The following is a 21,496-nucleotide window of genomic DNA, read 5'->3' as shown; positions in this document are numbered from 1 at the left end:
AGCCTTGGCTCAAAGGGAAGATCTGAAGCAAAGATTGCCTGTTGCAGAAATTCTATTTTGGGCAGAAATGGCCAGATTCCAGTACTCCTGCAGTGATCAGTCATGGACTGGTCTATACAGAGCTACCAAAAATGAGCCTAGATGGACAGAATAAAGTGAGGGAGATGGGGTCTTTAATTGTCAGACCGAGAAGCATAGGGCAAACACATAATTTGGATTGGAAACATATATTAAGAAGTAAGATTAAGTTAATTTAAGTAAATTAATCATTTTGAAAAATAAAGAAAATTAATGTTTAGAGATAGAGTGCCCTACCCAAGTCACTTGACTGATTAGTGGCAGAGCTGACAAAAATGTAAATTTTCATCTGGGTCTCTTTTCACCAGTCTCAGAGTCTAAGAAAGGCAAGAAACTTCCAGATACACACAATGAATATAAATTGCCATTTGAAATCTTTATTAGCAAAAAAATCTAACATAATCATCAGAGTTTTGAGTAGTAGTGACAGAAGATAAAAATGCCTCCATATCCCAAATTAACGTCTCCGTATACCAAGTAGCTAATTTTTATTCTTTTACAACTAAAGTCAGGGTTTTTATTTTCAGAGACAATTCTGCAAACTTGACATTAAAGCAGTAGTTTGGCATGGTTTAAAATACATTCAAATGTATACTAAATGTTTTAGAAAATATTCCATTGTTGAATACATTTCACATGGAATTTATGTGAATTAATTGAATTGATAGTGAAATATTATGAGCACCATGTGAACATACACGAACATATTCTTGTTGTTCACAGAGGCTAGAATCAGGTACGTTAGATCGAAATTAACTTAGACACAACACAATAAATGTCAACCTTGCAGTTTAAACAATTATATACACTAAGAAAAATAGTGCCAGTCTTGGTTCGTGCTTGGCTGCCAGACTTTATTGTCATTCACTTCTAATCCTCACTTCAAATCAACTTTCCTCTTTCTTGGCTCATATTTGTGAAATAAAATTTTATTTAAAATTGAAGATAATTATCTAAAGGGTTTTGTCATTAATCAATACAATGACAGGTCTATCAATATATTTAGATAGATAAATGTTTCTATCTACAGATATTTAGATATCTTTGTTCATCTGGAGAGTTCCAATTTTACCCCTTTATGTTTATAGGATTAGATGGTTCAGGTGGGATTCTGATGGGAGTACAAGGTAGTGGTTTTGTAGTTTCTAACATTCAGGGAAAAGTAAATGGTTGATGGCCCATATAATATTCTCTCTTTATCTAAGGACTTTCTCTGCCCTCAGTAGGCTATCTCTGTAGGATCCAAAGAGTTATTTTGAACCCCAGACCTGCATCTGGCTTGTGGGATAGAGGCATTTTGTCTTGTTAATAGGTCTTGTGGTGGTGAATAATTAGATTGAAAGATTAATGATAGTGCTTTAAATCTGAGTAATATAATTTCATGTTGGGATTGGTGCTAAAAGTAAAGATGGTAGTTCTGCACTCATGAATCACATCTTATAAATGACAGAACACTTTACAACATATAATATACTATTGCTCCACCATGTCTTCAATAATTCTGTTTAGTAGATTCTTCATATATAAAAGAAATCGAGAAATTTTATTTTGGCCAGGAGCTGAAGTTGGTTGTTTAGTAGTAGTAGTTTGAGTAGTGACCGAAGTAGTAGTTTGATGTGTGGGTGCAGCTGAAGTTTCAGAAGTGTCAGGTGCAAGAGTAGTTGGGGAAGAATTAGGTGTGGTAATTGGGGCAGCTGTGGTCTCTTGTGGAGCTGGGGAAGACGGTGGAGCTGGTGTAGTTGCAGAAGGTGTGGGTGGGACAGCTGTGGTCTCTGGTGGAACTGAGGAAGATGGTGGAGCTGGTGTAGTTGCAGAAGGTGTGGGTGGGGCAGCTGTGGTCTCTGGTGATGCTGAGGAAGATGGTGGAGCTGGTGTAGTTGCAGAAGGTGTGGGTGGGGCAGCTGTGGTCTCTGGTGGAGCTGAGGAAGATGGTGGAGCTTGTGTAGTTGCAGAAGGTGTGGGTGGGGCAGCTGTGGTCTCTGGTGGAGCTGAGGAAGATGGTGGAGCTGGTGTAGTTGCAGAAGGTGTGGGTGGGGCAGCTGTGGTGTCTTGTGGAGCTGGGGAATTCACTGGTGTTAATGTAGCTACAGAAGAGCTTGTGTTAACATTTTCTCTTGAAGATATGGTGGTGGCATTCTGGGGAAGAAAAGTCACATTTGGAAGGGTAGTAATTTTGGTGGAAGCTGATGGGAAAGTCACAGATGGAATTTGGGTTGTAGCCACTAAGGTAGGGTTGACCACACTGCTATTTTTATCTGGATGTTTAGGTGGCTGGTGAGGATTTGGGAATTTGGGGGGGTTATTAGGTGAAGGTGGAAGCTTAGGCCTACAGCGTTTGTGCAGACATTTATAGGACTTTCTAATGAACGGCTTCTGGTGAGCTAGCAGTCCAGGATAATGTGGTAATTCAAAGTGAGATTTGGGTGATTGGTGATGATGCCTTCTGTGACGTAGTTCATGATCCCTTTCTCGACCTTCACTGAACTGCAGAAAAGAAAGAAAATGTAAGAAATGAAAAAAGTATCCATTTATCAATCAGGTGATCACTGCTGACCATGAGATGAGCGGTATTTGTAGATTGCTGGGATTAGAAACCAGAGTACATTATTGAGTCAAGTGATTATCTTCCTAATTTCACCAAGTTTCAAGAAAGAATTGCTACTAGAGAGTTTTCTTTTGTCAAATGTCTACTCTCTAGATAGCTGGGATGAATATATTCCTGTGGGTTCTAGCTTGAATGCTTAGCTGGATACGAACTTTTGTGCTTACAGTTCCTCTCTTCTTCCTCTGGCGGAAAATGGTCAAGTTACTGCCTGAGGTCCCAGCACAAAAGCTTCCTGCTTGCTCAGCCTGTTCACAAAACTTTAGGCAAAGACATTCAACTGAGATCCAGGAGCCCTTTCTGGATTACACCCCTCATATCTACCATCATCAAAATACGAAACAGCCAAACAACAACAAAGCCCCAACAAACAAAATATCCCACCCCAGCTTCATGTTCTCCATATTTCAGGAAACAGTTTGTAGCCTTTATAAATTGGAGAAACAACTTTGGTCATTACCTTTTAACTTTATTGTTTAAAAAATTAGAATTACAGAATTCATGATTCGGGGGTTCATGAATCATCTGATTTTTAGAGAAAATTTGCATATTTATGCATTTTGTCTGGATGGAGCACCAATGGTTTTCATGATTTCTGAAAGGTGTTTACATCTGAAAAGAACACTGATCCAGTCCAACTGTACATCTGATACTTGATCTTTTATCAATACACCTGCTGAAAGGCTTTCTAGTCTATGCATCTAACCTCTTCTGATTAGGAACTCACTACTGTAATTCCTAAGGCAGCCTGGTAGAGAGTTCTTGACACTGAATGTAGGTTTGTTTTTTGGGATTTTCATTCTTAACTGAGTAGAATTTTCTTCATGAAGATTTCCATCCTTTGGTCCTAATTTTGTTTTGGCAGATTTACAGAAGATTCAGAAGTCTTTCAAAATTTGAAAATAACTTCTATGCCATGTGGGTCATCATTTTGCAAGATATTTTTATTTCCTTTAGCCATTGCTGACATTATTTGAGTTAGAGTACCATCACTGTTTCAGTTTCTTATCTGTAAACATACTTCATGCCTTTTATATCCCTCTTCCCTGTATTCAATCTCATACTACATTTTTTAGTGATCAGTTATATTAAATTGGAGAAAAGAAATATAACAGGATAAATGAGAACATCCCAAACAAGGATAGGTTACGTTTTCTTCCTAATGATGTTCACAGAAGCCCTTTTCAGATGACCAAATGGGTAAATCATTCCAGTCGCAAGTTATAAAGCTTTCTTTGGACACAAAGTTTAGTGCAGATGAAGTGACAACTTCTGAGAGACTAGCTGAGTTGTTTAACTAAGATAACTTCCTCAGAGACTAATATATCCAACCTCAAAAATAACTTCTAGGTACTGGGCTTTCAGAGGTGAATGAAACAGGGACCATCGTGAGGCTCATGTGATTGAGGGAATGAACCACGTAACTATTTCAAAGCAAAGAGGTCATAGAATTAGATTTTGGATCTGGAATTTAATTTAATCCAAATCATTTCATAAATGAATAAACTGAGATCCAGGCATATTAAGTGACTTGCCCGAAGTCATTCAATTATTCAATGCCAGACATAGGACAAACTAAAACCTCCACTGCTGGTCTGTTGCAGTGTGTTTCAAATATGTTCCTCTAAGATCTGGACATTCTCCACAACATCCATCAATACAAGAAAGTATTATTTGTTTAGAAAATTAAATTGTCCAGGAAATTTTAATTCACAACTGAGAACAACCAATAGCTAACATAATGGCTTCTGATACTCACATGACTTTGGTATTTTTCCGTAAATCTCTCTTAAAAGGGCATAGGTTTTCAGAATCGGTAACCCTGACTCCAGGAATCTCTGAGGAGATCCTTTCCATTACAGGGGTAGTTGTTTTCTCATATAAAATAGAACAGGTCATATTGTTCAAACAGATCTTTCCCTGGAGATTGAATATGCAATCCACGTAATTAAGGACCTGCTTTGACTGAAGCAGGATTGAGGGCCTCACATTCCATGATCTCGGTGTTTCCCTTTCCAGATGGTCTCTGAGGATGTTGCAAAGAATGTCCAGATCTTATAGGAACATGTATGAAACATGCTGCAACAGACCAGCAGTGGAGGTTTGGCTCTGTCCTGTGTCTGCCACTGAATAGCTGAGTGACTTTGGTCAAGTCACTTAATGTGCCTGGATGTCGGCTTATTCATTTATAAAATGATTTGGATTAAATTAAATTCCAGATCCAAAGTCTAATTTTATTTGCTTTGAAATAGTTATGTGGTTCATTCCCTTAATCACATGAGCCTCACGAAGGCCCCTCTTTGATTCACCTCTGTAAGTCCAATACCTAAAACTATGCCTGGCATATGGCAGGTACTCATTAGCTATTAATTGAATGAGTAAATGCATGGAAATGATAACAATAACTAATTTGTTATTGAATAAAGTATTAACATTTAAAAGTGTTTATTCATATGTAAAATAGTTTCGGCTATTTTACTTTAGGTAACCAAAATAATACCTACCACATTTTTATATGAAGGCAAATTGATTAAAAACCTATTAATTTTAATGTTAGCTTGGCCTGGAACATGTATCAAATGACCAGTTTGTTTGATTTACTTAATATATTGATTAGTTATTATGATTGGCAGTTACAGGTGGTTATAACAGAAATTGTAGACTAGAGTTGGATTTAGAGAAGTCTGAGAGAGGAAGGAGTTGAAAATGCATGCCTCTAAAGTTTGAGTTTAGGTGACTGAAGTATGGAGGTCCTTATAATAAATATAGATATGCCAGGGAGGGTGTATTAAAGATAGCAACCCTGTCTGCCTGTTCACATTCATTATTTATTTTTATTAAAAAAGTCTTCATATAACACTTACTTTATGTTAGGCCCTATTCTGAGTGGTTTACAAATACAAATTTATTTAATTTCTTAGTAATATCATAAGGTGGGTACGGTTATTATCTTCATTATATGGATGGGAAAACTGAGTCTCAGACTAAGTAACTTTTAGGAGAATGTTTCTCCATTTGCAAACTGTACTTTTGAGAGCAGAGAAGAGGGAGAAGACATGAGGAACAAGGATAGAGTAGGCTGGAGTCAACGGAAGGAGAAGGAGAGACACATGGCACTTGCAGCAAGAAAGGAGGGTATGAGAAAGCAGAAGACTCCTAAAATAACTAGAGGAATGCCAAATTCTCTGAGGAAGGAAGAGGAGGAGAAAATTAGTCAGAAAGGAAGAGAATTAGAAGACAGCAAGGCCAAGATTACATTTTTTACTTTTGTATTTTGAGACAGAGTCTCACTCTGTCACCCAGTTGGAGTGCAGTGGCGTGATCTCAGCTCACTGCAACCTCCGTCTCCTGGGTTCAAGGGATTCTCCTGCCTCAGCCTCCCTAGAAGCTGGAATTACAGGTGTGTACTGCATGCCTGGCTAATTTTTGTATTCTTAGTAGAGATGGGGGTTTCACCATGTTGGCCAGGCTGGTCTTGAACTCCTGACCTCAGGTGATCTTCCTGCCGCGGCCTCTGAAAGTGCTGGAATTACAGGTGTGAGCCACGACACCTGGCCCAAGATTACATTTAATTGAAATTAGAAAGCACAATTCATTTCTTCGTTTGCTACCAGCTTATTTTTATGACCATTTGAAAATCTGTGATCCTTTTTTAAAGAGAATGAAAGCATTATGTTAAATAATGCTATAGTTGACAGAGCTTTTCATCTGACTCCGGAATACATCCCTTCAAGTCCTTCTTTGGGATATCTGGAAGAGAGAAGCCAGACTATCTGCTCCCTGAAATCACTCCACAAAAGCAGTTGTTGCTAGAGCTCCAGGACTGACCTTTTCTGGCTGTGGGTTGATGCTACTCTCCGGTACATTCCTGTATTTTCTTTTCTTTTTATTTTTTTTGAGATGGAGTCTCGCTCTGTCACCCAGGCTGAAGTGCAGTGGCACGATCTTGGCTCACTGCAAACTCCGCCTCCCAAGTTCAAGCGATTCTCCTCCTTCAGCCTCCCAACTAGCTGGAATTACAGGTGTGTGCCACCACGCCCAGCTAATTTTTGTATTTTTAGTAGAGACGAGGTTTCACCATGTTGGCCAGGCTGGTCTCGAACTCCTGACCTCACATTCCTGTATTTTCTAAGGATCAGGTCAAGGTATTTCTGTGCTACCTTCTCATATTCAAGTTCTTTGGAAACTCTTTCTCTCACCAGGCACTTTTTTGAGATTTTGGCAGACTGAAGAGTTTTATTTATTCTAAGCACTTGGAAGAAAGGATTCTTTAGGTGTCTGGATTTGTGGTAGTTATAATGAAAGGCCACTTCAAAAGAACAACCCAGATTCATCATTTCACAATAACATGACTTGTGTTGATTGGAAAATTATTTCTTTCAATATAGAGGTGTTGGTAGCCAGGGATTCCTTGTTAAAACTTTACTTATTAAAAAGTTAACATCACTGTGCATATTCAGAACCTAAAGCCTTATCAACTAGTATGTAAATTGAGATTACAATAATCTTGTCATAATTTTTATATCTACACTATAGTTTATAATTTATAAATTCTCATTTACCCTTCAGCAGCCCTGTGAAGCATATAGTGTTATTATTATTTTACACATAGGGAAATTGGGGCCCTATAAATAGATTCTAAATTGCTCAAGATTCATCTGGATGGTAAACATTAGAGATGAGTTTAAGCCCACATCTTCTGAGCCCAGCTTGAACACTCTTCTACAGTCACAGAAATCAGCATTAGGGTCTGGGAAAGAGCCTGATTGTTTTCTGGGGGATATTATATGGTAAGTGAGAAATATGAGAATATCCAAGAGTAAATTCCATCCACTTCATCAGTTCTTCTGCCCTCTCTCTCTCTACTCTACTGGCATAATATTCTGAGGCTATCCATCCTCATTCAATAAAAAAGTACATTCCACTTCTTGATTCTTATTTGAAATTTTGTCAAAATAAAATTGAATAAATACTTACAGGTACATAGCATGAGAGAAAAATATGGTTATTATTACAGCATGTATCACCTTGTAATCACATTCTATCATTATTAATTTTAATCTTCCTTTGCCAGTACACCCTAAATTTCTTAAAGATAGAAGGTCCACTTTGTAGTCTTCTCTTGGTTTTGGAAGCCATCCTTTCCTGTCCCCTCTTGTGGGTCCTCCATTTTCTCTATCCATATCTAAACTTCCTACATTTTCTCCCTAGGTGATCTTGTAAGGTTTCATGGCTTCAATTTCTTTCTGAACTCCAGACAACATATATCCACTGTTTTCTTGATATCTTGATGTAGAAGTCTAATAGCCATTTCAAATGTAACATGCCCCAAACTAGAACGTTTTTGTTCATTTTTTTCTTTTTTTTTCTTTTGAGACAGAATCTTGCTCTGTCACCCAGGCTGTAGTGCAGTGATGCAATCTCGGCTCACTGCAAACTCTGCCTCCCAGGTTCGAGCAATTCTCCTGCCTCAGCCTCCTGAGTAGCTGGGATTACAGGTGCCTGCCACCACACCCAGCTAATTTTTGTATTTTTAATAGAGATGGGGTTTCACCATGTTGGCCAGGCTGGTCTTGAACTCCTGACCTCGGGTGATCCACCTGCCTTGGCCTCCGAAAGTGCTGGGACTACAGGCATGAGCCACCGTGCCCGGCCTGTTCATTTCTTTCTTTTACCACATATACAATCCAGCAGAAGATATAGTAGACTCAATCACTAAAATATATCCTAATCCCACTTTTATCTTTTAATTACTGAAATTTAGTGCAAGTCACCATCATCTTTTATCTGGACCACTGCCATAGCTTCCTGACTAGTCTCCCTATCTCAGCTTTTGTTACCTGCTACCTATCTTCTGAGAATCCTGTCATGTAACTCCCCTCGGAGTGCTTTGATCATGCTGAGACTTCCTCACAGATTTGAATCCATATTCCACACCAAGACCTAAAGGCCTTACAAATCTGGGTTTTCATCTGTGTTAGTTCTCATCACACTCACTATAAAGTTTGTGTTCTATAGATATTGGATAAATGAAACAAATTATTTCCTTATGCTATCTATCTATCTATCTATATCTATATCTATCTATCTATCTATCTATCTATCTATCTATCTATCTATCTATCTATCTATCTACCTACCTACCTACCTGTCTAGTCTATCTACCTATCTATCTAGTCTATCCACCTATCTGTATATATTTTTAAGACAGGGTCTCATTTTGTCGCCCAGGCTGTGGAATAGTGGTATGATTACGGCTTGCTGCAGCCTTGACCTCCCAGGCTTAAGATCCCACCTCAGCCTCCGAGTAGTTGGGATTACAGGCACGTACCACCACACCTGGCTAATTAAAATTTTTTTTTTGTTATTGTGGAGATACTCTCTCATTATGTTACTCAGGCTAGTCTTGAACTTCTCTGAGCTCAAGTGATCCTCCCTCCTAGGCTTCCTATAGGGATTAGAGGCGTCAGCCAGTGCACCGGCCAATTATCCATATTTATATGTTTCCTGGAAATAAAAGATGTCAAGCTTCTTGGAAATAGGGGTTGCCTATTATGCTTTAAAAGTCTCAGGTAGGTACACTAAATGTTTGTTATTGATAGTTAAGGAAAAAACTTATTTGGGTGAATACTTACCGAGAAGCAAGCACTCAGTGCACAGATGCACACAAACAGTGGCAGAGTTTTCATTCTTTCTGATGTCTCCTGGGAAAAGCAGAAATGTGGCTTACTATTAGTTATGATATTATGGGAGAGGAATGCATTTTGATAAATGACTTATTTTTATTAGAAAGTACAGGAAAAAAGAGACCAATGGTTTCTGAAAATTATGTATACATTTTCATTCCACAGGGGTGATGCAAAATTGCTTCAGGCCTAAAATGCATTCTTTTAGAGAGGAAGCAATGGAGGAGGCTCAAGAATTATTCTAACTAGTTTGCAACATGAGCATTTTCTATCGATATTAAAGATTGGCTAGGAAAGGCAGGATCTTAGGAAGTTTAGCAATAAGAAAAGGAAATAATTTTCTTCTTATTTCTTTTCTAATTGAGGAAGCTTCCCTCTCTGGGGAACCATCAATGAATGACCTGATACTGCACAGTTTTGCAAAGATTCCTGATGTTAGAGGAAAATGCTCTTTGTCGCTGTGCTATAAGGCTGTCACTTGGAACAAAGAACCAGGTCAAATGGACTCTTCCTCCAATTTCATTCTACAGAAGATTTTGCCATTTGATAATCCTTTTTCGTGTACCTTTTTCTTTCTGAGACAGGGTCTCGCTCTGTTGTCCAGGCTGGAGTGAAGTGGCACGTGCACGGCTCACTGCAGCCTGCACCCCCCAGGCTCAAGCGATCCTCTCACTTTGGCCACCCTAGTAGCTGGGACTACAGTCATGCACCACTGCTCCTGGCTATTGCTATTATTATTATTATTTTTATTTTTTGTAGAGACACAGTTTCACTGTGTTGCCTAGGCTGATCTTGAACTCCTGGGCTCAAGCAATCCACCCTCATCGGCCTCCCAAAATTCTGGGATTACAGGTGTGAGCCACCGTGTCTGGCCGATACCCTTTTTCTAAGTCCCGAAATGACAGGAATTATTCTTTATTCATTATTATGTCATCATGCCTAGTGCAGACTTAATACATATTTTTTTGAATAACTTAATACATATTTTTTTGAATAACTTAATACATATTTTTTTTGAATAACTACTTGCAAAAGAGAATTGTATTTTGGCTATAGGTTGTAGAAGGGAAGAGTGAGAGAAGAATGTGGTCTTTTATTTTTCTCATTTTGGTTATATATGTAATGTGTACATGTCAGCTTATCAGCTTTAGAAAACAAAATAAAGGTTAAATCGTATAGACAGATTACATATTAGGGCAGGTAATTATTGTGCATGTCAATGTGGTGGGCTGTGAGATTAGACACACTTTACAATACAATCCCATGGTTTATAAAATGGGTGTTAGAGTCAGTCAGAGACTTGATTTAAGCTCTGCCCACTTACTGTGTGACTCTGCCACTCACTGCATGACTTTGAGTGAGTTGCAATCTTACATCATAAGAATGTCCTGAGGATTGACTGGAATAATATATATATTACAAATCGTACTGAGAATAATGTCTTATCCATAATAAAGTCTCTGCGGTATTATTACAGTACTAGCATACTAAGAAGAAAACAATCTGACCCAATTGAAAAATGAAATGGTTACTTATTATTCTTCAGGTTCCTAATATATTGTCAGATTTGTTTTTAATTTTCAAGACCGAAAAACATTCCTACCAATCATATTGCGTTCTAATAACATATGAATTGAGTGTTACCACACTGTTTGGCAGTTCATAAGAAGAGAGGAGAATAACTGTATTAGAACAACTATTGCTATTACTTAATATATGTATATTACTTGAAAGCTGTTTAGTTTATATTAGAATCTATCTAAAGTATCCACATACCTGGTGCAGTGTGAATCTTTCTTCTTAGGGTGTTCAATCCAGTTGCTTGCTTTTAGCCAATCCTTTGAGGATGGTAACTAGAAGCAAAAGAATAGAAAGCACAAGAGAATTTTCAGGTTTTATAACCCTCCAGTCGAGCTTTTTGGAAATAGGAAATCTATTAGATTTAAGATAAGGTCACTTATGTCAAGGAATTTACTTTTAAAGAAAAGAATAGTTGTGGTTTGCTGAGGTTGACAGTAGTTCTTTGTGCATCAATTTCTTCCTGATGAGCACAGTGACGATCAGAGGTTCTCAATGAGTAACTTATGTGCTTGATGAGTAGTGGAACAGTGATTGATGGCACTTACGGAGAAACGAACAACCATGGCCCAGGTCCTCCCAACAGGAACAGATCATCCACTCTTTCCTGTTGGGCTCTCAAAGTAAGCAGAGTGATTGCCTTCTGACAGTTAATGTGATGGAACACCATATTTCCTTGTCAATAAGACAAGTTAATAAAGGACAGAGGATTTAAAAAAAATACTGTGGTGCCAAGTACTGGTGCAGGGCAGTATTTAAAGCCAAAAAATCAACACTGAATTTTTAAATACAAGCAATTAAAAACAATTTTTGACTTTTTGTCTTGAAAAATATTCAAACATATAGAAAAGTGAGGAGGGTAGTAGAACTATATACTCATTCCCTGGTTTTCATAATTCTTAACATTTTGCTATATATCTTAGTTGTTTTGCTGAAGTATCTTAAGGTAAACTACAGAAATTGTAACAGCTACTCTCTATTTCAGCATTTCTCTCTAAAAAGCCTTTCTTTTATAACACAACACCATCAACCTATAACAATATTAATAATTCAAACATATAATCTAAAATTGAGTTTATACTCAAATTTTGGCAAAAATATTTTTAGTCATTTTGTTCCTACCAGGACTCAACTAAGGGCCGTGTGTTGCAGTGACTTGTTATGTCTGTAGTTTCTTTTATCCCAGAAAATTTTCTCCCTTTTCCCGCATGGTAGTGATATTTTGATAGCTAGACTAGTCATTTTATAAATATTTATTTTTAAAAAGAAACTTAATAACTTAAAAAAGAACTTAAGAATCGTTTTAATAGAGATTTTCAAAATTAGATATTTCTACTATGTAAAATCGTTAATCTGGAATACAGTTTTGAAAGTGTGATTCCACTTCTAGCTAGTCAGTTTGTTCTTTTGCACATACAGTCTCTGAGGGCTTACATTCTTTGGGTTTGATTCCTTGCTTCTCCACTTAGTAGCCATGTAATTTTTGACAAGTTAGCTAACTTCTTTGAGCCTCAGTTTTTCTATCTGCTAATTAGGTGTGACATCTACTTTACAAAGTTGTCAGACTGAAAGTAGATAAGTTAAAAGTTCTGACATGGTTCTTTTGAATGGAACACCCTCAGCTATTATGCTGCCATTAGTGGAAAGTTAGGGACAGTTTTTGAGATAGCAATGAGTTAGTAAATATGGGCTATAATATTAATTTCTTTTCATCTTTTTTTGCTAGCAACTAGTGATGTGCATTTACAATATACTTGTTATAGTTAAAATTGACTGTAGAATATAATTTTTATTGATCTGAAACAAGCTTTTCTAAGTACATGACTTCAATAGAAAAATTTTCATATCACCTTGTTATTGCCCAATTAGTGATAAGTTGTAATGACCTCAAAAATTGATAGAATTTCAAAAAATGTCTAATTATCCTCAGTCCTAACTAATGCCTGGAGATAACAAATTTAATTTTCTTTAAATATTGGAAAAATATAAGAATATCTGGACATATTATGACTGAATCCAGTGCATTTCAGGTTTTATTTTTCAATAAATGAGTAACACTTATGCATTTATTATTTTAATTTTTAAAAAATTATATTCTCTTGGGATACATGTGCAGAATGTGCAGGTTTGTTACATAGGTATACATGTGCCATGGTGGTTTGCTGCACCCATCAACCTGTCACCTACATTAGGTATTTCTCCTAGTGCTATCCCTCCCCCAGCCCCCCACCTGCCAACAGGCCCTGGTGTGTGATGTTTCCCTCCCTGTGTCCATGTGTTCTCATTGTTTAATTCCCACTTGTGAGTGAGAACGTGCAGTGTTTGGTTTTCTGTTCCTGTGTTAGTTTGCTGAGAATGATGGTTTCCTGCTTCATCCATGTCCCTGCAAAGGACGTGAACTCATCCTTTTTTATGGCTGCATAGTATTCCATGGTGTATATTGCCACATTTTCTTTATCCAGTCTATTGTTGATGGGCATTTGGGTTGGTTCCAAGTCTTTGCTATTGTAAATAGTGCTGCAATAAACATACGTGTGCATGTGTCTTTATAGTAGAATGATTTATAGTCCTTTGGGTATATACCCGGTAATGGGATTGCTGGGTCAAATGATATTTCTGGTTCTAGATCCTTGCAGAATCGCTACACTGTCTTCCACAATGGTTGAACTAATTTACAGTCCCAGCAACAGCATAAAAGCATTCCTATTTCTCCACATCCTTTCCAGCATCTGTTGTTTCCTGACTTTTTAATGATTGCTATTCTAACTGGCTTGAGATGGTATCTCATTGTAGCTTTGATTTGCATTTCTCTAATGACCAGTGATTATGAGCCTTTTTTTTCATATATTTGTTGGCTGCATAAATGTCTTCTTTTGAGAAGTGTCTGTTCATATCCTTTGTCCACTTTTTGATGGGGTTTGTTTGCTTTTTTCTTGTAAATTTGTTTAAGTTCCTTGTAGATTCTGGATATTAGCCTTTTGTCAGATGGATAGATTGCAAAAATTTTCTCCCATTCTCTAGGCTGCCTGTTCCCTCTGATGATAGTTTCTTTTGCTGTGCAGAAGCTCTTTAGTTTAATTAGATCCCATTTGTCTATTTTGGCTTTTGTTGCCATTGCCTTTGGTGTTTTAGTCATGAAGCCATTGCCCATGCCTATGTCCTGAATGTTATTGCCTAGGTTTTCTTCTAGGGTTTTTATGGTTTTAGGTCTTACATTTAAGTCTTTAATCCATCTTGAGTTAATTTTTATATAAGGTGTTAGGAAGGGGTCCAGTTTCAGTTTTCTGCATGTGGCTAGCCAGTTTTCCCAACACCATTTATTACATAGGGAATCCTTTTGCCATTTCTTGTTTTTCTCAGGTTTGTCAAAGATCAGATGGTTGTAGATGTGTGGTGTTATTTCTGAGGCCTCTGTTTTGTTCTGTCAGTCTATATATCTGTTTTGGTACCAGTACCATGCTGTTTTGGTTACTGTAGCCTTGTAGTATAGTTTGAAGTCAGGTAGCATGATCCCTCCAGTTTTGTTCTTTTTGCTTATGATTGTCTTGGCTATATGGGTTCTTTTTTGGTTCCATATGACATTTAAGTGGTTTTTTTCTAATTCTGTGAAGAAGGTCAATGGTAGCTTGGTGGGGATAGCATTGAATCTATAAATTACTTTGGGCACTATGGCCATTTTGATGATATTGATTCTTCCTGTCCATGAGCATGGAATGTTTTTCCATTTGTTTGTGTCCTGTCTTATTTCATTGAGCAGTGGTTTGCAGTTATCCTTGAAGAGGTTCTTCACATCCCTTGTAAGTTGTATTCCTAGGTATTTTATTCTCTTTGTAGCAAATGTGAATAGGAGTTCACTCATGATTTGGCTGTTTGTCTATTATTAGTGTATAGGAATGCTTGTGATTTTTGCCCATTGATTTTGTAGCCTGAGACTTTGCTGAAGTTGCTTATTAGCTTAAGGAGATTTTGGGCTGAGACGATGGGGTTTTCTAAATATACAATCATGTCATCTGCAAACAGAGACAATTTGACTTCCTCTCTTCCTATTTGAATACCCTTTATTTTTTTCTCTTGCCTGATTCCCCTGGCCAGAACTTCCCATACTATGTTGAACAGGAGTGGTGAGAGAGGGCATCCTTGTCTTGTGCTGGTGGTTTTCAAAGGGAATGTTTCCAGCTTTTGCCCATTCAGTATGATATTGGCTGTGGGTTTGTCATAAGTAGCTCTTATTATTTTGATGTACGTTCCATCAATACCTAGTTTATTGAGAGTTTTTAGCATGAAGGGGTGTTGAATTTTATCAAAGGCCTTTTCTACATCTATTGAGATAATCATGTGGTTTTTGTCATTGGTTCTGTTTATGTGATGGATTACATTTATTGATTTGCATATGTTGAACCAGCCTTGCATCCCGGGGTAAAGCCAGCTTGGTCTTGGTAGATAAGCTTTTTGATGTGCTGCTAGATTCAGTTTGCCAGTATTTTATTGAGGATTTTTGCATCGATGTTCATCAGGGATATTGGTTTGAAATTTTCTTTTCTTGTTGTGTCTCTCCCAAGTTTTGGTATTAGGATGATGCTGGCCTCGCAAAATGAGTTAGGGAGGAGTCCCTCTTTTTCTATTGTTTGGAATAGTTTCAGAAGGAATGGTACCAGCTCCTCTTTGTACCTCTGGTAGAATTTGGCTGTGAATCTGTCTGGTCCTAAACTTTTTTTGGTTGGTAGGCTATTAATTACTGCCTCAGTTTCAGAACTTGTTATTGGTCTATTCAGGGATTCAATTTCTTCCTGGTTTAGTCTTTGGAGGGTGTATATGTCCAGGAATTTATCCATTTCTTCTAGATTTTCTAGTTTATTTGCATAGAGGTGTTTATAGTATTCTCTGATGGTAGTTTGTATTTCTATGGGATCAGTGGTGATATCCCTTTTATCATTTTTTATTGCATCTATTTGATTCTTCTCTCTTTTCTTCTTTATTAGTCTGGCTAGCAGTCTATCTATTTTGTTAATCTTTTCAAAAAACCAACTCCTGGATTCATTGATTTTTTGAAGGGTTTTTTTGTGTCTCTATGTCCTTCAGTTCTGCTCTGATCTTAGTTATTTCTTGTCTTCTGCTAGCTTTTGAATTTGTTTGCTCTTGTTTCTCTAGTTCTTTCAATTGTGATGTTAGGGTGTTGATTTTAGTTCTTTTCTACTTTCTCTTGTGGGCATTTAGTGCTATAAATTTCCCTCCAAACACTGCTTTAGCTGTGTCCCAGAGATTCTGGTATGTTGTGTGTTTGTTCTCATGCGTTTCAAAGAACTTATTTATTTCTGCCTTAATTTCCTTATTTAACCAGTCGTCATTCAGGAGCAGGTTGTTCAGTTTCCATGTAGTTGTGCAGTTTTGAGTGAGTTTCTTAATCCTGAGTTCTAATTTGACTGCACTGTGGTCTGAGAGACTGTTTGTTATGATTTCCATTCTTTTGCATTTGCTGAGGAGTGTTTTACTTCCAATTATGTGGTCAATTTTAGAATAAGTATGATGTGGTGCTTAGAAGAATGTATATTCTGTTGATTTTGGGTGGAGAGTTCTGCAGATGTCTGTTAGATCCACTTGGTCCAGAGTTGAGTTCAAGTCCTGAATATCCTTGTTAATTTTCTGTCTCTGTTGATCTGTCTAATATTGACAGTGTGGTGTTAAAGTCTCCCAGTATTATTGTGTGGGAGTGTAAGTCTCTTTGTAGGTCTCTAAGAACTTGCTTTATGAATCTGGATGCTCCTGTATTGGGTGCATATATATTTAGGATAGTTAGCTCTTCTTGTTGCATTGATCCCTTTACCATTATATACTGCCGTTCTTTGTCTTTTTTGATCTTTGTTGGTTTAAAGTCTGTTTTATCAGAGACTAGGATTGCAACCTCTGCTTTTTGTTTGCTTTCCATTCACTTGGTAAACATTCCTCCATGTCTTTATTTTGAGCCTATGTGTGTCTTTGCACATAAGATGGATCTCCTGAATACAGCACACCGATGGGTCTTGACTCTTTATCCAATTTGCCAGTCTGTGTCTTTTAACTGGGGTCATTTAGCCTGTTTACATTAAAGGTTAATATTGTTATGTGTGAATATGATCCTGTCATTATGATGCTAGCTGGTTAATTTGCCTGTTAGCTGATGCTGTTTCTTCATAGTGTCAATGGTCTTAACAATTTGGTATGCTTTTGCAGTGGCTGATACCGGTTTTTCCTTTCCATGTTTAGTGCTTCCTTCAGGAGCTCTTGTAAGGCAGGCCTGGTGGTGACAAAATCTCTCAGCATTTGCTTGTCTGTAAAGGAATTTATTTCTCCTTCATTTATGAAGCTTAGTTTGGCTGGATATGAAATTCTGGGTTGAAAATTCTTTTCTTTAGGAATGTTGAATATTGGCCCCCACTATATTCTGGTGGCAGGGTTTCTGCAGAGAGGTCCTCTGCTAGTCTTATGTTAGTTTGATGGTCTTCCCTTTGTGGGTAACCCGACCTTTCTCTCTGGCTGCCCTTAACACTTTTTCCTTCACTTCAATCTTGGTGAATCTGATGATTATTTGTCTTGGGGTTGTTCTTCTCAAGGAGTATCCTTGTGGTGTTCTCTGTATTTCCTGAATTTGAATGTTGGTCTGTTTTGCTGGGTTGGGGAAGTTCTCCTGGATAATATCTTGAAAAGTCTTTTTCAACTTGTTTCCATTCTCCCCATCACTTTCATGTACACCAATCAAGCATAAGTTTGGTTTTTTCACATAGTCCCATATTTCTTGGAGGCTTTGTTTGTTCCTTTTTATTCTTTTTTTTCTAATCTTGTCTTCATGCTTTATTTCATTAAGTTGATCTTCAATCTCTGATATCCTTTCTTTTGCTTGATCGATTTGGCTATTGATACTTGTGTATGCTTCACGAAGTTCTCGTGCTGTGTTTTTCAGCTCCATCAGGTCATTATGGTCTTCTCTAAACTGGTTATTCTAGTTAGCAATTCTGCTAACCTTTTTTCAAGGTTCTTAGCTTCCTTGCATTGGGTTAGAACATGCTCCTTTAGCTCAGAGAAGTTTATTACCCACCTTCTGAAGCCTGCTTCTGTCAATTTGTCAAACTCATTCTCTGTCCAGTTTTGCTCCCTTGCTGGCAAGGAGTTGTGATCCTTTGCAGGGGAAGAGGCATTCTGGTTTTTGGAATTTTCAGCCTGTTTGTGCTGGTTTTTCCTCATCTTCGTGGATTTATCTACCATTGGTCTTTGATGTTGGTGACCTTCAGATGGAGTTTCTGTGTGGATGTCCTTTTTGTTGATGTTGATGCTATTCCTTTCTGTTTATTACTTTTCCTTCTAACAGTCAGGCCCCTCTGCTGCAGGTCTGCTGGAGTTTGCTGGATGTCCACTCCAGACCCTGTTTGCCTGGGTATCACCAGCGGAGGCTGCAGAACAGCAAACGTTGCTGCCTGTTGCTTCATCTGGAAGCTTCATCCCAGAGGGGCACTTGCCAGATGCCAACCAGAACTCTCCTAAATGAGGTGTCTGCCGAACCCTGCTGGGAGGTGTCTCCCAGTCAGGAGGCACAGGGGTCAGGGACCCACTTGAGGAGGCAATCTGTCCCTTAGCAGAGCTCGAGCACTGTGCTGGGAGATTCGTTGCTCTCTTCAGAGCCGGCAGGCAGGGAGGTTTAAGTCAGCTGAAGCTGCGCCCATTACCTCCCCTTTCCCCAGGTGCTTTGTCCCAGGGAGTCGGGAGTTGTATCTGTAAGCCCCTGACTGGGGCTGCTTGCCTTTTTTTCAGAGATGCCGTGCCTAGAGAGGAGGAATCTAGAGAGGCAATCTGGCTACAGTGGCTTTGCTGAGCTTTGGTGGGCTCCATGCAGTTCAAACTCCCTGTGGCTTTTTTTACACTGTGAGGGGAAAACCACCTACTCAAGCCTCAGTAATGGCAGATTCCCCTCCCCCCACCAAGCTTGAGATTCCCAGATTGACTTCAGATTGTTGTGCTCGCAGCGAGAATTTCAAGCCAGTGTATCTTAGCTTGCTGGGCTCTGTAGAGGTGGGAACCACTGAGCTAGACCACTTGGTTCCTTGACTTTAGCCTTCTTTTCAGGGGAGTGAATGATTCTGTCTCACTGGTGTTCCAGGTGCCACTGGGGTATGAAAAAAAACTTCTGCAGCTAGCTTGATGTCTGCCCAAATGACCACCCAATTTTGTGCTTGAAACCCTGGGCCCTGGTGGTATAGGCATCTGAGGGAATCTTCTTTTCTGCTGGTTGTGAAGATGGTGGAAAAAGAATAGTATCTGGGCCAGAATGCGCCATTCCTCATGGCACAGTCCCTCATGGCTTCCCTTGGCTAGGGGAGGGTGTTTCCAATCCCTTGCACTTCCCAGCAAGGTGATGCCCCACCCTGCTTTGGCTCGCCCACTGTGGGCTGCACCCACTATCTAACCAGTCCCAGTGAGATGAGCCAGGTATCTCAGTTGGAAATGCAGAAATCACCCACCTTCTGTGTTGATCTCACTGGGAGCTGCAGACTGGAGTTGTTCCTATTTGGCTGTTTTCGGATGACTATCTCATTCCATTATTTTTAACTTTATGAATGTAAAATGCTGCCACTACTTGCATAGAACAGTCATCTCAGTTATGGAGTTTGAGAAGTCCAAGATCAAGATCTGGCCGACTTGGTGTCTGGCAAGGACACAGTGTAATTCACAGAATGGTACCTTCTTGCTGTGTCCTTGCATAGTGGGAGGGCTATTTTAATGTTCTTACGGTGTTAAAGCCACTTGGGGTTTTAGAAACTGATGATGGTATATGCCAATTACACAAAAATTTAAAATTAACATGTTGAAATGACTGACATGTGGACTACAAATCACCATTATGACATATTTTAAATTAGCACTGAATGTTGTGATATGGGATACAGCATCATAAACTCATAGTGTACTGTCAACTGAGTTCTGCTCTTCTGGAGCTGAAAAGCTACAGCTGTTTTTCTCTTCCTCACCACACTTTCACTTCTACACCAAAATGCATTATAGTTGCAAAAAAAGTGAAAAAATAATAGAAACTTCTTATTTGCTATAGCCACAACTAGAGCATGGTTAATCGATTGAAAAGTAGATTTAAAAAGAATTCATGGTAAAGGCTTTTGCCTAACTGCTTTTTATCTTGACCCCCAGCCCCAATGGATTTTTCAGATTGTCTTATGCTTTCTAATTTCTCTGTAAGACATAATTTGAATATGGAAAACATCAGTTATTTTAACCAGTTAATCAAGATAGCTTCTGTTGTGTCAGTATTATTTTAGGATTTTTTTTTTTCTGGTTTGAAGTGTATCTTCTGGTATTACTAAAGTTGTGAGTTGGCTTTCATTAGAGTTTTGAGAAGGTCTTTGCAGAGAGAGGGTCTATGGAATCTACTTCCTAATCTGGAGTTAAAAGAATTTGACCATAGGACCAACAGAAGATTGACCTGCAAAAGTGATAGAGAGCAGTGCTTCAGTTTTATTTATTTATTTATTTATTCATTCATTCATTCATTTTTAGAGACAAAGTGTTGCTCTGTTGCCCGGGCTGGAGTGCAGTTGTGTGATCATAGCTCAGTGCAGTCTCAAACTCTTGGTCTGAAGCCATCCTCCTGCCGCAGTTCCTGCTGGGACTACAGGCAAGTGTCACCATGCCAAGCTAATTTATTATTTTTTTTAGAGATAGGGTCTTGCTATGTTACCCAGGCTGGTCTTGAACTACTAGCCTCAAGCAATTCTCGTGCCTCAGCCTCCCAAGTATCTGGGATTACAGGCGTGAGCCATTGCACCAGGCAGAGTGCTTCAGCTTTAACTAGTCTTGGCAGGGACTATATAATCTAATTTATGTCTATATATGCAAAAAAGATAATTATATGCATCTTCTTTCCTTCTTTATTTGCTACTATGAACTGTTTTATCTACATGATCAGTTCTAATATCTTAAATGTACCTAAGTCCTTTTCCTTTTTAAAGTACTTTCATATACTTCGTAATTATAAATGATCTGGAACAATTACTAGAAGAAAATATAGTGATTTGTCAATTTGTGGGAGCACTCATTTTGTTTAACATAACAGAATCATTGAACTAATAATGGATAAGGTGACATTGAAATTTTCTTAATAATGCTTTTAAAAAGTATGTTGATTAGAGGAAATTAAACAGTTTGTGCTTTCCAGTAAAATAATTCATTTTTTATTTTTGATTTTTGCTACTTAAGTTAGCTTGTTAATCTTTCTCTCTCTCTCTCTTTTTTTTTTTTTAAGAGAGGGTTTTAGTGTGTCATCCAGACTGGAGTGAACTGGCACAATTATGGCTCACTGCAGTCTTGACCTTTGGACTCAAGTGATCCTCCTGCCTCAGCTTCCTGAGTAGCTGGGATTACAGGTGTCTGCCACCATGAGTGGCTAATTTTTAAAAACTTTTTGTAGAGACAGGGTCCCCTTATGTTGCCCAGGCTGGTCTTGAGCTCCTGGGCTCAAGTGATCTTCCTGCCTTGGCCTCTCAAAGTGCTGGTGTTACTGGCATGGGCCACTATG

The 21,496-nt window shown here is 38.4% G+C and overlaps 1 protein-coding gene across 1 annotated transcript in view; it reads right to left on the bottom strand.

The window, feature by feature from the left end:
* Positions 1-515: 515 nt before the first annotated feature.
* MUC7 (mucin 7, secreted) overlaps positions 516-21,496 on the bottom strand; it is a 58,235-nt gene continuing 37,254 nt past the window's right edge. Inside the window, exons 2-4 of the mRNA XM_019026023.4 lie at positions 11,143-11,219; positions 9,316-9,384; positions 516-2,562 (exon numbers count right to left, since the gene is read on the bottom strand). Of these exons, the coding sequence (XP_018881568.3) occupies positions 1,552-2,562; positions 9,316-9,369 (1,065 nt within the window). The 5' untranslated portion in view covers positions 9,370-9,384; positions 11,143-11,219 and the 3' untranslated portion in view covers positions 516-1,551. The remainder of the gene's footprint in view (positions 2,563-9,315; positions 9,385-11,142; positions 11,220-21,496) is intronic.

The sequence above is a fragment of the Gorilla gorilla genome, chromosome 3 (assembly GCF_029281585.2).
Source record: "Gorilla gorilla gorilla isolate KB3781 chromosome 3, NHGRI_mGorGor1-v2.1_pri, whole genome shotgun sequence".
Lineage (NCBI taxonomy): Eukaryota > Metazoa > Chordata > Mammalia > Primates > Hominidae > Gorilla > Gorilla gorilla.
This window is presented reverse-complemented; position numbering and strand designations above follow the sequence as displayed.